The 14914-nt window shown below is 42.1% G+C and overlaps 1 protein-coding gene across 1 annotated transcript in view; it reads right to left on the reverse strand.

Moving 5' to 3' along the window:
* Positions 1–8873: 8873 nt before the first annotated feature.
* The window catches only part of Sk (small conductance calcium-activated potassium channel), an 87827-nt gene continuing 81786 nt past the window's right edge, over positions 8874–14914 (reverse strand). The window contains exons 9-11 of the mRNA XM_070671908.1: positions 11706–11833; positions 11537–11606; positions 8874–11177 (exon numbers count right to left, since the gene is read on the reverse strand). Of these exons, the coding sequence (XP_070528009.1) occupies positions 10563–11177; positions 11537–11606; positions 11706–11833 (813 nt within the window). The 3' untranslated portion in view covers positions 8874–10562. The remainder of the gene's footprint in view (positions 11178–11536; positions 11607–11705; positions 11834–14914) is intronic.

Below are 14914 nucleotides of genomic sequence, written 5' to 3' on the forward strand. Positions count from 1 at the left end.
CTTCCTCGCATTAATCGCACCCCATATTTTATGGCAAACTCGTACTCCGTAACGCTCACTGCCGTTGATGTCGAGTCTCTAATAATGGAAGATGCTTAACCATTTCTCTTTTTTTTTTTTTCTATTCCTCCGTTGAAAAACGTCCCGCTTACAAATTTACTGGGGTTATGCTTCCCTCCCTCCGTCCCCTTCCATTTAATTATCCCCTAAGAGAGTTGATCCTATCTTCGGAATTGATTAGATATTGACTACTTTCAAGATTCGTTGCGTGGGATTTGTTCCTTAAGCGACGCGGACGATAGCATCCTTGTCCCGTCGTCCTAAATTATTAATTGTGATTATAATAACGCGCTCCACATTGTCGCCGATCAATAGCGAGTCTCAACGCATTGTCCTTAAAAGATTTTTAATTGTCACTTACGCGTTTCATCGTAAGTAGCGGGTCCATCGGAAATAATTTTCGCAAAGTGTACAACGCCGATGAGATTTTTTTTTTTTTTGCCGGCACAACACCAGCTAAAATGTAACAATACGGTGGCAGACGGACTACAAAAACCGAAGAGATATATATCGCTTTGACTATTCAGATCTATATGTTTCATTTAAATAGTTACAGAATAACAGATTCTAATGCCGGACTGTCTGCCAAGCACAACACAAATTTAATTCGGAAAGCAAATAGTGCCAAATTGAAATATTTTATTCGAATTCGCTGGACAACTCCTGGCATATCGCTAAAATTTTATTTATTATACTAAAAGGAAATTGTAGCACTGCACACGAATTAGCTTTCTATAAATATTTTTACGAATGATTAAAAATCTCGTGAGGGACAAAAGATGGAAAAGAGTTTAATTCGAGGCGATTGAATTAATAAAAAAAAAATTAAAAAAAAAAGAGGAGATAGAAAAAATTGTGAACGGCGCGAAATCTTTAAATCTCTTTAACTTTACAATTCAGATAGTAATCTCGTGCGCACGAAGATCGTTTAAATCTTCTTCGTTTAGTATTCAAAGAATCAAGGCTCTGGTTGGCACTCCAGTAGCTATGAATGAAAAGTAAATCTCGCTCGCCAGGATCCCTCGGCAGCCGCCGGATTTGGACGCAGAACGAGCGCTATCGTCCGCGTGAAATTTCTTTTTTTTTTTTTTCTTTTAAATAATTTTTTGAAAGTGTGAGAACCTCAGCGTCGTTACATCGTTCAAGTCTAGGAATCACAGAAACGCCTGACTGTTTCGACAAGCGACGACGTCGTGTCTCTCCAGCTCGACGTGAGGCATAGTCGTAATTCATATATTACGCCTAAAAATATATATGTACATATAATTTAATCATAAAGACCTGGGAATCGGTAAGGCTCCGAAGGGGTTACGCGCATATCCTGCAAATTAAGAATTGAAAGTTCGCAAACGTTTCTAAGATTCACGCAAAAGTATCTCATTCGAAGAGCGCAGAAGTCTAAGAATTAACGGCGATTACTTGATATCCCGCGGACTTTCGGAGTCCAAAAGTGCCGCTCGCACTTTTGGGCCAGTCGCAATTTAAAGAGTTCTTTTCCTTCTTTTTTTTTTTTTTTAAACCACACTAAAGTCTCGAAGACAGCAAGTTATTCTGAACTATTAAGAATTCAAGTTGCCCCGCGAGAGATCAAAATTACAGGGACACGTATTTCAAATCAGAGAGACGGAGAACGTCGTCGTTCTAATAATATTCGTAGTCAGCGAAAGGAACCACTAGAGATTTCCGTCTGCATGAAAAAGAAAGTTGTTAACGAGCAGCGAGCGTCCCAAGACTCTCCCCGTTCATCCGCGGCTCCAAATTGGTCCAAAAGGATCCGCGCATGAGAGACGCGAGTCTTGAAACTCATCGCGCCGTATGATGCATGTCGTGTTGTTTCCGCATGTAATTATATAATTATAACCGTAAGAACTATTCGTCCAACCGCATATCGCGCTTCGCATGATCCTCGAGCGACGATGTGAGTTTTAACACATTATTAACGACCCCCTGTGTGCCATTTCCTCGCGAGCTCGACCCGCTGAGCCGGCTCAGTATCGAAAGGATACACAGAAGATGCAGCGTAGATAAACCCTTTCAGGTGGAACACCCCCACATCCCTTGCGGTGGGTTTCAGACTGTCGGTTTAAGCGCGAATACCGAACTCGATGAGAAAGAGACCGATCGGAGTCGGAAGATTGTTTACGACGATAGGTTTGAATGTGAGCGTGAACAGGATGTTCGATAATTAGAAAAAAAAAACGCTGCGATAAGGAGGCGATAACCGAGAAAAAAGCTCATCGATAAAAAAAAAAAATTCCAATGAAGAGAATCGATCTCTTTTTAAGCCAATTAATTACATTCGTACAATTACGTTCTTCGGGTAAATGAAATTAAATGTTTGCGTGCGACTTTAAAATATCGCGACTGTTTTTCTTCAGTTATTCTCTCACCTTGAAAAATACCGTAATTTATCAGAAATTCGTCAGAAATAACTCGGTAAGAAGAGAATCGTGGTAACAGCTTCGACTTGGTTTCCTTCGATAAGTTGCAAGAATTGCGACGATAGCGATTCTTGCGTTCCTTTTCAGCGTGCGACAAATGCAAAAGTCGAGGTCTCGTGTCTGAATGAGGAAGAAGGGTCCGCATACTTTTAACAGTTGTACGTGAAAATGTATTTCTTCCGGAATTGACGGGCAGTATCTTAATATTTCATTCAGCATGTCGTCATAACACATCTCAGAAACGTAGCAAAACTTTCCGAAACGCTCCGAGCTGCCTTTAAGCGTATTTTATTTCTATGTGTATATGTATATCTCTAGAATTTCGACTTGCGTAGATAACGTCGTAGCGTCGATGTTCAAATGTTGGCCTCGGTATCAATCTGCCTCTACCGCGGGATTATTGGAAAAGAAGATCCGCAAGTACTTGCGAAACGATAAACTCCTAAGAAACGCGGGGATTCGAAATTCTACCAGGATAAGTCAAAAGTAGTAAGGATCCAATGCTTTTTTTTTTATTTTTAAGTCTAACGTGTTTCGAGCGTTCTTCGGGAGAGACTTCTTCACTCGAAGTCCATCATGCCCGACTGAAAATTTGAGAGTTTTGAGTACTTGTTTTAAAACCTCAGGGGTTTTTTCTTTTTTTTTTCTTTTTTAAACTTCCAGATAAACGTGATCGAACTGAAAACATCTTATCGCAATCACCGCTGGATCCAGAGCCTCAAGATTTATCCGAAGACGGAATTTCCGCAGATTTGGCCACCCCGAATTCGAGGACTCGGGGGAGGTTCGAACATTTTGAAGTCGAGGAAGGTTCCGAGGATCCGGTGGCGATCTCGGGAGTCCGTAGATAATGCGTGTCGATCAGGTAAGAGGTGAGAAAATTGGATCGTTGATAGAAACGCGTTAATCGTTCGACGTGCCGCGAAGTTCCGATCGCGATTGGCATGCGCGCGATTAGCACCTATTATTTTATTTTACTCTTTTTTTTCCCTTTTTTTTTTATTAGTCAATTCGTTAGCAGAGTTCTAAAAAAATATCGTTAAGTCTCGTCGTAAGAAAAAGTTCGCTCTCGGTGCTTCGTATAGTATCAAAACCACTTTAGCCCTACGAGTTTATTATTATAATTTTTATTTTTTTTTTATTTTTTATATTTTTTAAATATTTTTCTACCGCGCGATGATGCACTTTCGCATGCTTTTTTAAACAGTGCGCCCTCGTCCCTTCTAACGAATGTGTGAGTGTGTGTGTCTTTAGTTACTCAATACATATTTTATTTTTATATCTGTATAGACTTTATATATACACAATATATATATATATATATATATATATATATATATATATATATATATATATGTATATATAATATACGTACATAATTATGTATACTAATTTGTGCCTTGCCCTATGTCCGCCGTCGTAAAGTAATCAAGATTAATTAGTAGTAACAACTTACGCGATATCATATTAGCCGAGTTAGAATATATGTATATGGTATCTGGGGGGGTATAATATGTATATATATAAGTTATATATAGACCTATCGCCCTAAGCCTGTAGGGAGGAAACTTTCTCTATAGTCGTTAATAGTAGTCCGTTTTATTTCATGAAGCGCTGTCGAAATGGTGTCGGTGCATGATAGAAACGGAGGAATAATAGCTGTGCCCAACGATGTTGAGTACCAATGGCCGAAGATTAGACTTAATAGGAATTACAACGCGCCCGGCGACGATGAATTTAAACGGCGAGGAACTATGGTGGGTCGTGACGAACCCACGTGTTGCTTGATAAGTCCACGCGCGCAACGATAATCAACGGAATTAAATTTTTCGCGCGATTGGAAAACCTCGACCATCCGATTCGAGCCAACGGTCTAGTTTTATCGTTCGAAAGGCTGCGGAGGCTGAAGGAACCGATTTTTCAACATATTTTTTTTTTTCAGGTCCCAAACGTGCCTCCGGTTAGACACGTGGAATCCTGAATACGAATCGGAACAGAATTTGCGACGGCTAGGATCACAGTGGCATTCGGAAACGCAGATCTACATCTGACGCGAAGCTTAGAAAGCCGATTCCCAGGATTCTGGAGCCTACTACTTGGGGTAGCTCGAGATGATGAGAAGAGGTCCAGCTGAACGAGCACAATGACGACGGTATCGAGATTCTGGCACGAGTAAATGTAACAACGGTACGCTGCGTCTTATGTGAGTACTTCCAATGCTTTCCGAGTAGAGAAATAGATAGATTGGGAGAGATAGAGAGAAAGATAGAGAAAGAAAGAGAGAGAAGGCGAGAGTAAAATTGGGATAGAGAACAGGAATAGGGATGGTGATAGATATTGAGGAAAAGGAGGCTCATTAAAAACGACGTTCCCTTAACACATGGTCGCTAGATCACCCTATAGATTAATAGGTAATACGTTACTTTAATAGTTTCTTGGTCATTTTACGTAATAGTTAGATGGCGACAGCCCAGCTCTAGGTATATAATATTTGGTATAAGATCTCCCGTAAAGTGTCTCTCCGAGAGTTAAAACCGTTTAAACGCTACCGTTATTCATCGCCGTGACGATAATTCGTTAATAATTATAACAATAACAATCATAAACGAATATAGATAGCAATAACTGTAATGCTCATATAAATACGCGCGCACACGCGCTTAACTCTTTTTTTTTTTCTGTTATTCGCGTCTCGTTTAATATATATATTATATATTTCCCATTTTTTTCCCCCTTACCATTAATTCTGCGTGTAAAGAATTAAATCGATCACCGGCTTTCGATCTCCAATACTCTCGACTCTTTTTTCCGTTCTTCGTGCGAAATTTCGCGTATATGCGACCAGTAAAACGTCAACGTAGTTGACCCCACATCGCGTGAGAATCGATTATATTTTCGATTCCGGTTAATGAGTCGCGGTGATTAAAAGCGCGAGAAAGGAAAGAAACGGCCGTTTCATTCGTACGCTTCGCGAAACGCTAAATTAACTTGTCGCTCATTCGATTAATTTAAAAATTACCGGGAGTAAAAAATTTGCGACTGTCAAGGCTGAAACTTTAAGGCTGCGAAGCTCCGATCCTACACGTCTCGTCGAAGTTCTAAGGACTCTATGTTCCTTTGAGAAAAAGCAGTTTTCACAAGTTTCTAAAACGAAAACGTAACGTCCCGCGGTTATTCCGCTAAGACAAAAAGTTTTTTTTTTTTTTTTTTCCTCTTTTTCTCACAGATCAAAGATTTTTCTTAAATTTTCTTGTAACATCGCGGCGTCGCAGTTCTACGAATTTAAAGCCCCGCTATTTCGAGAAATTCTCAATCTTCAATATTCGAAGCAGCTATACCGAAAAGTTTACATATGCAAATTTTATAGATCAAAGTTCGAAGAATCAATAGATTCCAAGTATTAAAAGCCGACAAGGTCCATTATTACCAATATAAATTTCAAAGTCTCGTAAAGAGATTCTAACTTTCGTGATTCTGACGACTCGAAGTTTCGTAACTCTAATACGATAGATATTTAACATTTTTTTTTTCTTTTTTTTTCTTTTTTTTTAACAGCGTCAGAATTTTCGAAGGAGTAAATGAACGATGAAAATATCATATAAAATATTTTGCTAAGCTTGCATCAAAATTCTAGAAAATCTTGGTAGATTTCGAATTTCAGTTTCCTCTCTCTGAAATTGAAAACTAAAGCGTAATTACGAAGTTACTCTACGTAGAACATCTAATGAGGTAAACTTTAAAAAAATATTAAATAAGTAATAAAATGTCAATATATAATTATTTTATTAAGATGATTAATGTATTCAAATCTTTATCTGAGAGAAAATAATATTTCTATTTAATTTAGATTAAAGCAAAGAAATATTTTTAATTATGTTGGAATACAATTAGTTTAGTTGGCTTAAAGTTACCTTAATTATGTCATAATTATACCGATAACTTTGAGGGTAATAAATCCATTAGCATTAATGAAAATTTGATGCAGAACTTCGCGAAATACTCGATATATGTCTAAGAAAAAAATCTATTATCAAACTTTCATATGTCGTACTCGGCAATGCAGCTTTGCGATAAGCGCAATTTTTTTCCCAGATGCATTCTTTAATCTTCATTACTCTCATTACCATCATTATCTTCATCGTGATGTATGTAGCTTCACTACGTTCGAAGAGCTCGGTAATCATCTACATATCCACGCAATTACGTACTAACAATATTGTAGAGTCGGTGTCTATCACCTAAGAATTCCAATATTGAGACTGCTTTATGTTTACGTTTTTATACTTGGCGTGGTCTTCCTGGCACCATAATGCACTTTTAAGAAATCTATATAAAAATATCGTGGAGTTGTCGTGTCCGGTGCGTTGAGTCGCGCGCGAAATAGGAATGCTCTTTGAACAGGGATGCGGGGAGGATAGAAACGGAGGGCAAGAAATCGAAGACGCGGAGACAGAGGTGTGAAAAGTCCGAGGAGAATTAGAGATAAATTGTGGGAGGAAAAGCGGAGGTTGGACACTACTCGGATTGAAAAATTCATTCGGACAGAGAAGTCGAATAAACTGTCGTATTCGCGGGTACAAGACATTTCCTCCTCCGGGCGTTAAAAGTATATTCTGTGAAAACAGATGGTCTCTTCTTTTTTGATCGAAATATTGATAAAGTTAAATGTTCAAAAATGTTAAAATATCTTTCAATTTAACCAAGAGACTCGGCTGCGCGAGAAACTTTTCGAATGCTTCTCTTGGCTTTTACTCGCCTTCAAATAAATTATTTAAAAAAATTGTCACTGCGAAATAAGGAAAATCGTTTCTATATCTGTGAGACGTTTGATAAAGTCAAAATCAAAATTAATTAATCGGGTTTTTAATTGTTAAGTACTTATTGAAATCTTTCAATTTTTTATTCGCTTTTTCTGTCCGAATGAATAATCTTTGACTGAGAAAGAGAGAAAGAGGAAAAAGGAGAAAGAGAAAGATACATAGGGAGTAGTATGAGAACGTTGTGAAAATTGTGTCTATTTTGGTCCCGTTTCGCATTGCGATTAGCACGCGAAACTACGCTTTTGAAATGAAACGATGACGGACAAGACAAACCAGGTCCCAACTTTATCCGCGTCAGTGAGCTGTTTTCCGCGTGAGCTTTTCTTTGTGAACGGCCGAGGATGAAGGCGGCTCGACCGATCTTTCTTCTCTCTCTTCCGCAAAATTCATCGATAGGCGATAACGGTATTAACGTTAACCGAATCCGCGAATCTGACGTGTTAATTAGCTGTTGAAGTAAATTTAAATTAAACCAAGCGCAGTGGAAATCAGATTAGTCGATTAAACTGAATCTATTCTCACAAAACGTTTCTCGCCGACTTTTTGACTTATTTCCGCTTTTCAAGATTTAATTTTCGAAACAAATTCAATTTCATAAATTCTTGTTCCAGCTCTCAGTTATGTTTTTCACCGTGGAAATTAATTTCAAATGAATGTTAATCAGCGGTACGCGTTCGACTTTGAATGCCGAGGAGACGAGAGAGTCGTTCGAGCCCCCGGCAGAGCCTCGATAGAATCTCGGTTTGTCGCATGCGGTTGTGGTTTTGCGCCGGCAAGACAACTGCCGTGCCGATACGTCGAGATCTGAACATCTTCGGGACAAATATCGCGTTGGAAAGAATAAACGCTGCGAATTACAGCGAACGTACGTCGCGCACCGGAAGGAACTCGAGCCGCGCGTCGCTCGATGAGTCCAAATCCCGGATTCGAGCTCCCTTCAGATCCCGGGACCGCGTGACGTGTGAGCTCACGCTCGCGTACCTTCCGGGACGCCCTTCGGGACACCTTTAGTGCTTTCCCAGGCTTTCTCGTTCGACGTATTTCCTCCGAGTATAGTCGACGACTTCGAGTTCCGCGACGTTTCACCGGTCGCCTCAGACGTGAGGCGAGATAGGTAAAAAGACAGACAGATAGACCGATAGGCAGACACAGACGGCGAGGAAGGAACGCGGTGTGTGTCGCAAAATAATCGAGAGCGGCAATTACGAGGAAAAACGACGGCTGCGGTGTGTAATCCGCATTACTTTCCGCAACACGTAAACGATCGTAAATTAATACAGGCGTACTTAATGCGGCGACAGTTAACGACGGCGAACAAGGAAGCCTGGCGAACACCTCCGAACGGGAAGTCGTTGGCAAATTAATTAGTTTCCCCATTGTCTGGTCGATTCATTTAATTAAGCCTACCCCCCGCGCCGCGCCGCGCCGCGCCGTGGTATCCCCCCTCGCGCGCGGTCGCGGTCCCATTTGTAAAAATCTTCAACACTCTTTTCCCCTCCCACCCACCCTCTTCCCCTCGAGTGGAAACGTAGCCGCTTTTTTTTTTTCTTTTTTTTTTGTACCCGTGCGCCATGTACAAGTATACACCTAACAATATAATATCTTATATATCTTATATACGGACGTTAAAGCGGATAAGATCACTTTACATTCATTCTCTATATACGTTTAGGACGCCCGTCGAGTTTTTCGCGCCGGCCCTTAAAGCACGCCGTTCTAGGGTAACGGGATGAAAAGCTCGGACGCGAAAACGCGCCCTGTACAAATGGCGAGTCGGCTCGTTGTCGAAATTAATAAAGTCTCCGTCGATCGGAGGCTGAGAAGGAACGGGTTCTTCAGCGGAAACAGTAAGAGCGGAGGAATGTATGCGCGCATGCACGTGGTACGAAACTTAAAGTAATTTGCGAATTAAGTGATGCTAGTCAATATCGTATCCGATAAATTCGAAGTGCGACCGCGCGATTCTCCGAATTTCTTTTTTTTTTTTTTTTGAGCGCAATTTCTTAAGAGAGCCGGACAGGCCGCTTAAACGCTGTCACAAGTTCGGCCGCAGTTTAGCTTTAGACGTAAACGGCAGACTTTTAAACGCATACGTTGTCAGGAGAGATAGTGGAAAGGATGGTTTTTACCTTAATTAAGCGTGAGGCTTTAAGGGTCGGCTTGGGCCACCTCCGGAACGGTCCTTATCCGTACACGCGCTTCCTGTACATGCACGTTATGCCCGTCCGCGCTCTTCACGAAGTATACAGAGATACAAGGTGGAGTACCTGTGTGTCGAACGTACATTTAATTATTAAGAAAACAGTTATTCAGGCACGCGAGTTGGGCAGGGGGAGCAGCGCGCAGCCAGTGGAAGAAGCCGCGCGTACCCCGAGAGTGTCCCTCCTTCCTCTTCCGTCCGATCGAGTCGATCGCCGCCGGTCTTTCTCCTCTTTCGATCATCCTCAATTCTCCCTCGCCGCACTTCCGCCGAGATTGGCGAGTGAAGGGTCGGGAACTGGAAGGGATCGACAGAAGCGGGCGTTCGAGGAGAGTCGAGAGATTCGAGCGCGATTCTTCTCGCGGGAAACCAGATAATTGAGGAGTCCGGTGCAAAAAGATGAACGCCGAGTGATTTATGGTTTAGAGCTACGTCGAAAAGCACGCACAATTACGATTCAATTTCCGAATCCTCTTAAGATCGCCGTCTTAATTAAACGCTCGGCCGATTTTTCGTGGAGGGACTCAAAGGTACGCGCGGGACGCAAGAAGGCCCGTCGTTAAACGAATTTCGCACGGGAAACGAACGATCGTGTCCGACCGGCCTGACTACCGCAGAATTCCCGCTTAGCGTGGTATCCTCAATAATTATACATTTTCAGACGGCAGTCCGTGGAGAAATAAATCGCGGACTTAACTTTTGCTTCGAAATTTTTTGTTCCGCGCGAGAGACTTCGGATCGCTTTACTTTAAAATTCGCAGAAGAGTCGCCAACAATGAGAAGACGCGCGACGTTACGAGTTCTTCGCGGATCGGTGCGAATGAGGATACGTCGCTCTAGACAAGAATTCTCACGTTTGTGCAAGGAACGAGCCTTCGACCGGTCGCGGCGCGGTCATATCCTCGGCAGTATTGTATCAACCGATACGTTCCGTCAGCGGCGTGCCGGCACCGATTAGTGAATCTGGAGGCACGGGGTGCGATCGCGCGCGAAACCCAGCGAGGGGCCTTAATACGAGTGCTGCGGCTGCAGAGACGAGACTCAGCTGTGCGCCGACGTGTCCGAGCCTTGGCTATTGCCTAGCCCACCCATGCCGGCCTGCGAAGTGAGCCTGGTGGCCGACTGCGAGGTCGTGGTGGTCACCGTGGCGGAGTGACTGAGGCCGTGATGCCTGCCGGTTTCCGGCACAAGGTGGGGCGTACGGCTGGAGACGGGCGGTAGGACCGGGCTGACCGGCCACGGATGCAGGGACATGATACTGGGCGCACTGGGTACGCTACGCGAGTGCGGCAACAGGGGCGAGTTGGAGAGGCTGGCCAGGGGGTGGTGTGCGGCGGACGCGATACTGCCGCCGCCGGAAACGCCCAGGCTCGTCCCCGACGAGATCGCTCCTCCGCCGCCGCCGCTGCCGCCGCCGGAAGCTGCCATGGCCACCGCGGTATCCGGGTGAAGGAAGTTACGCCGCTGTTCCATCCGCTCGGCGTGTTGCGCCAGGCAGCGGGTCAGTTCCTCGGGCAACATCTCCAGCTGACCCTGCAAGGACGTCAGCTTCTCTTCTAGGCCGACCAGACGGTCCTCCAGACCTACCAGGCGCTCCTCCACCGCATCCTGCCGCGTGCTCATGTCCGAAACGATCTCGTAGACGGTGTTTTGCGTCTGTCAACATGAATCAGGCAGGTAAATTAAAAAAATTCAAAGGCTTACTTATTTCGCGATCAACAATTTCGATCGAATAATTATTTAACTGTCTACTACCGTAAAAAAAAAAAAAGTTCTTTCCTCTAAGCAACGAATATAACGAGCCAATGATAAAAACGTAAATAATTTTGCAAAATCAAATTTCTTCGCGATAGAAAAGGAAATAATTAGCAAAATCCTCATTTGGAGAGGGCTCCCGTCTAAGCAGCCACGAGAGAGCTTTGAAATGTAATCCCTTTCAATCCCTCTGTATGCTGCTGTAATATTCCATCGAGCTTTACGAGCGAGTGGTTTCCCTCGTTAGCACCGTGTCTCACCTTGGCCATGTCCGTTATAGTGTTGGCGTTGTCCATCAATTTGCGCTGATCCATTTTCACCTTTCTGAGTCTGAAATTTCGAGGTAGTTGGGAGAACGGCATGATTACGCGCCGGGGCCTAACTACGGCCATCTAATACGAAACGTAATCTGAGGTAGTATCGACTTACGCGTATATCGCCAACAGAAATTTCCGCTGATGGGTCCGCACGCGTCCCGGATTGACGCGCTTCACCAGGCGGGTGTGCTTATAAATCAGCCACGTTTCTCGCAACACGTTCGCCGCGGCGTTCTTCAACTGCAACAGAGCGGACAGCGTTTGTCACTCAAGCTTTTCCCCCCTTCGGGCCGCTAAACCCTTCGTCGATCGTCTAATGGTCTCCGGGATATCGCATCAATATTTTATCGGAAATATATCCCTGTCGCTCTTGAGGCTTTGAAAACTTTTCAAGGTTTCTACCGTAGACGATGAAGAGATCATTTATTACGTCCTCAGGGTTGGATAATTTTATTTATAGGAAAAAAAAAAAAAATAATACTAGGTCGTAGGATGTACGCGATGTACTTTTACAACACGTACACACGCATACGCAATTCGCGAAGCAGAATTATTCAAACTATACGTTCGTTGAGCAAACATTATTTTATAACATTAATTGCGCAGCTCGTTAACTATGATATTCAATGTCACGGTCAATTATCCCTTTCGAGATCTTGCCAAGAGAGGTAGCGTTGAGGAATAATTAATGCCCCATTTGCAATATACGGTTTAAGTTATTAATGTACGCTCTTGACTCACACGAGTGTCAATTAAAAAGAAAACTGCAAGATAGCATGTTTTTTTTTCTTTTTCTTTTTTTTTCTGAACTCTATATCCTGTCGCTGCGTATCGGAGAAAAAATGCCTACGTACGCTCGATATGTAGATCTTGCACGGCCGAAGAGAGAAAGAAAAAACCGTTCCGAAAGAAACTGACGTTTGTTTTGCCGCCGCGCTGATGGGATCAGATCGATTCCGCTTATGCAATGACGTGAAAAAAAGCGATATGCGTCCGAGGGTTAAAACGGCGTAAAAAGACTCGTCGATACGGTCACGTGTATAGCTCTACGTTACCACTCCTTGATATTTGCAAGGTTTATAAATAAACGCTGGCTAATAATTATTTCAGTAGCCGTATGGTTGAAGGCTTCGATCCGGAGGTGGAGAGAAGCGACCGTACTTATGCAACCAGCGCTCACATCGAGCAGAACCTTCGGCCGAACGGTAATTAAACGAAACGAACGGAATATTTCGAACTTGGCTTAATTAACGCGGTGTCCCGGGATGAAGAGGCGAAGACGGAATCTTTTCGAGGGTGATTTCGGAGGCCCGGCGATACTTTCGAATAAAGTCCGCCCCTCCCACCTTCGCGTAGCGAAGGGACTGCGAAACTCGCAGCGTCAACTCTTCCGTTTCTGACATCGGTCGAACGATTATGCCACGATTTGCGAAACTCGTGCGACGAGTTTGTCAAAGGTCTTCCATCGCGGAAAGAACAGCGGTGAAGTCGCACACTTTTCCACCCTCTGCACTCTCCCTCGAATTCTAATAGCCTTTCTCCTTTCCCCGAGCCTACAATAAAGAGCGAGCCGCGAACTTATCGACTTTGTTTTCGTCTTTGCGTTTGAAATCGGATTGTCGTTATGTGCCGTAGCTTGCAAATCTCCCGTAACTTTCTCCGAAAGTTTTTTGCACTTCGAGCCTCCAATATTCTCCAACCGGCAGGAAGCGAACTTTCAAACTTACGTTACACTGTAATTTAGGTTCAACGAAATGCAGGTGAATTATAGCGGTTAATTATAGCGCCTATTGTCGTTATAAAGTGCTCGAGGAGTAGGAAAATTTTTCTTCGCGATATTGAAAAGCGCTCGGAGTTAGCTCTGCGTTTTTATTACCGCCTCGCGATTGCTTCGCGTTGACTTTTTCGTTTATTCAGAACTTACTTGCACAGATTCGAAATTGATGAAGACTAACGTGACAATGATACATTGACCAACTTGTTCATCCCAAATGATGATCTATTGCATTGGAATATTCTCCACTTTGACATGCGCTTTATCTTATTAACACGGAGAAATTGTTCGAGCATTTCAGTTCTCAAATCCGTGCTTAAATTCGGAATAAATCTTTCAAACTATTGTACTTATATTGTGACTTTTGACATTTTCACAGTCTTGTAATATCTCAAGCTTCGTCATTGTTACTTTTTTTTTTTCATACAATTATTCAGAATTTGAGACTGGTATATATGAGATTTTTTTAAGTTCTTGGATTTTCGCACGTTTTTCTACACACTCAGAATTCAAGATCTCGTCTTCGACTACTTAAATCCCGACATCTGCTATTACGACTCTTACGAAAATTACGAAAATGTCGTGACACTCTCAGCACTGCGAAATTAAGAATTCAGATTGGCAACGAAGGGTAGTCCGTTTTGCCTAAAGGTCAAAGAGACTTCATGTAGTCCGCTTATTTCTGAGGCAACCTTAGTCGCAGTGGGATACTTTCTTATTACGTGGCTCAGCCGGAAAATTACGTGATGCTATACATATATATATATATATATAAAAGGAATGATATCCATCACGCTCTCATTACGTGCTTAATTCGCTTTTCTGATTCTTACTGTCGGGGAGTGTAATTTCAAAACCACCTCTGCAATTATACCTTGTTACCGTTCTCTTTGTTTAAGAAATTCTATATCGCCTCTAATTGAAAACTAAATATTATCTCTGTCAAAAAAGTTTTTATCGTAAACACTGAAACCGCAAGTAAATTCTGTAATTTACATTTAAACGTGAATTGAGAATTTTGTTGCAACTCTGCCGACGGCCAGCGCGTTAATATTTTAAACTCGTAAATTTTTAATTTTTCTTTCATTTTATTTAAAATATTATATCGTTTTGAAATTATCTAAGAATAATCTGAGATAATATAACTTCTTTTTAAACTACTTGTCGTCTTACTTTAGAAACTTATTATTTGCTATACATATCATTAAAAGTTACCTTTCTTAATTCAGAAACTTGTGCAGAATAAATAATACAGTAAGAACATCGCATAGTTAATTGTTACAATGCAGAAAAGTAACTTGGATACTTGTAAAACTCTCCGCTTAATCTTCTGCGTTGTTTAAGCAAGGATATTCATTTAAACAAACGAAAAAGTTATTTTGCATTATACCGCTACTACGGCTTCAGTTTCTTATACTTTGAACTACTTTAATTAAATTTATTTAGCAATAATGAAACCTATCCACATCGTTATTGGAATATTATACTATTTATTATTAATATCCAAAGTTCATAGAAAGTGTCGCCTAAAATAACCGTAAAAATAA

The sequence above is a fragment of the Cardiocondyla obscurior genome, linkage group LG24, assembly GCF_019399895.1.
Source record: "Cardiocondyla obscurior isolate alpha-2009 linkage group LG24, Cobs3.1, whole genome shotgun sequence".
Taxonomy (NCBI): Eukaryota; Metazoa; Arthropoda; class Insecta; order Hymenoptera; family Formicidae; genus Cardiocondyla; species Cardiocondyla obscurior.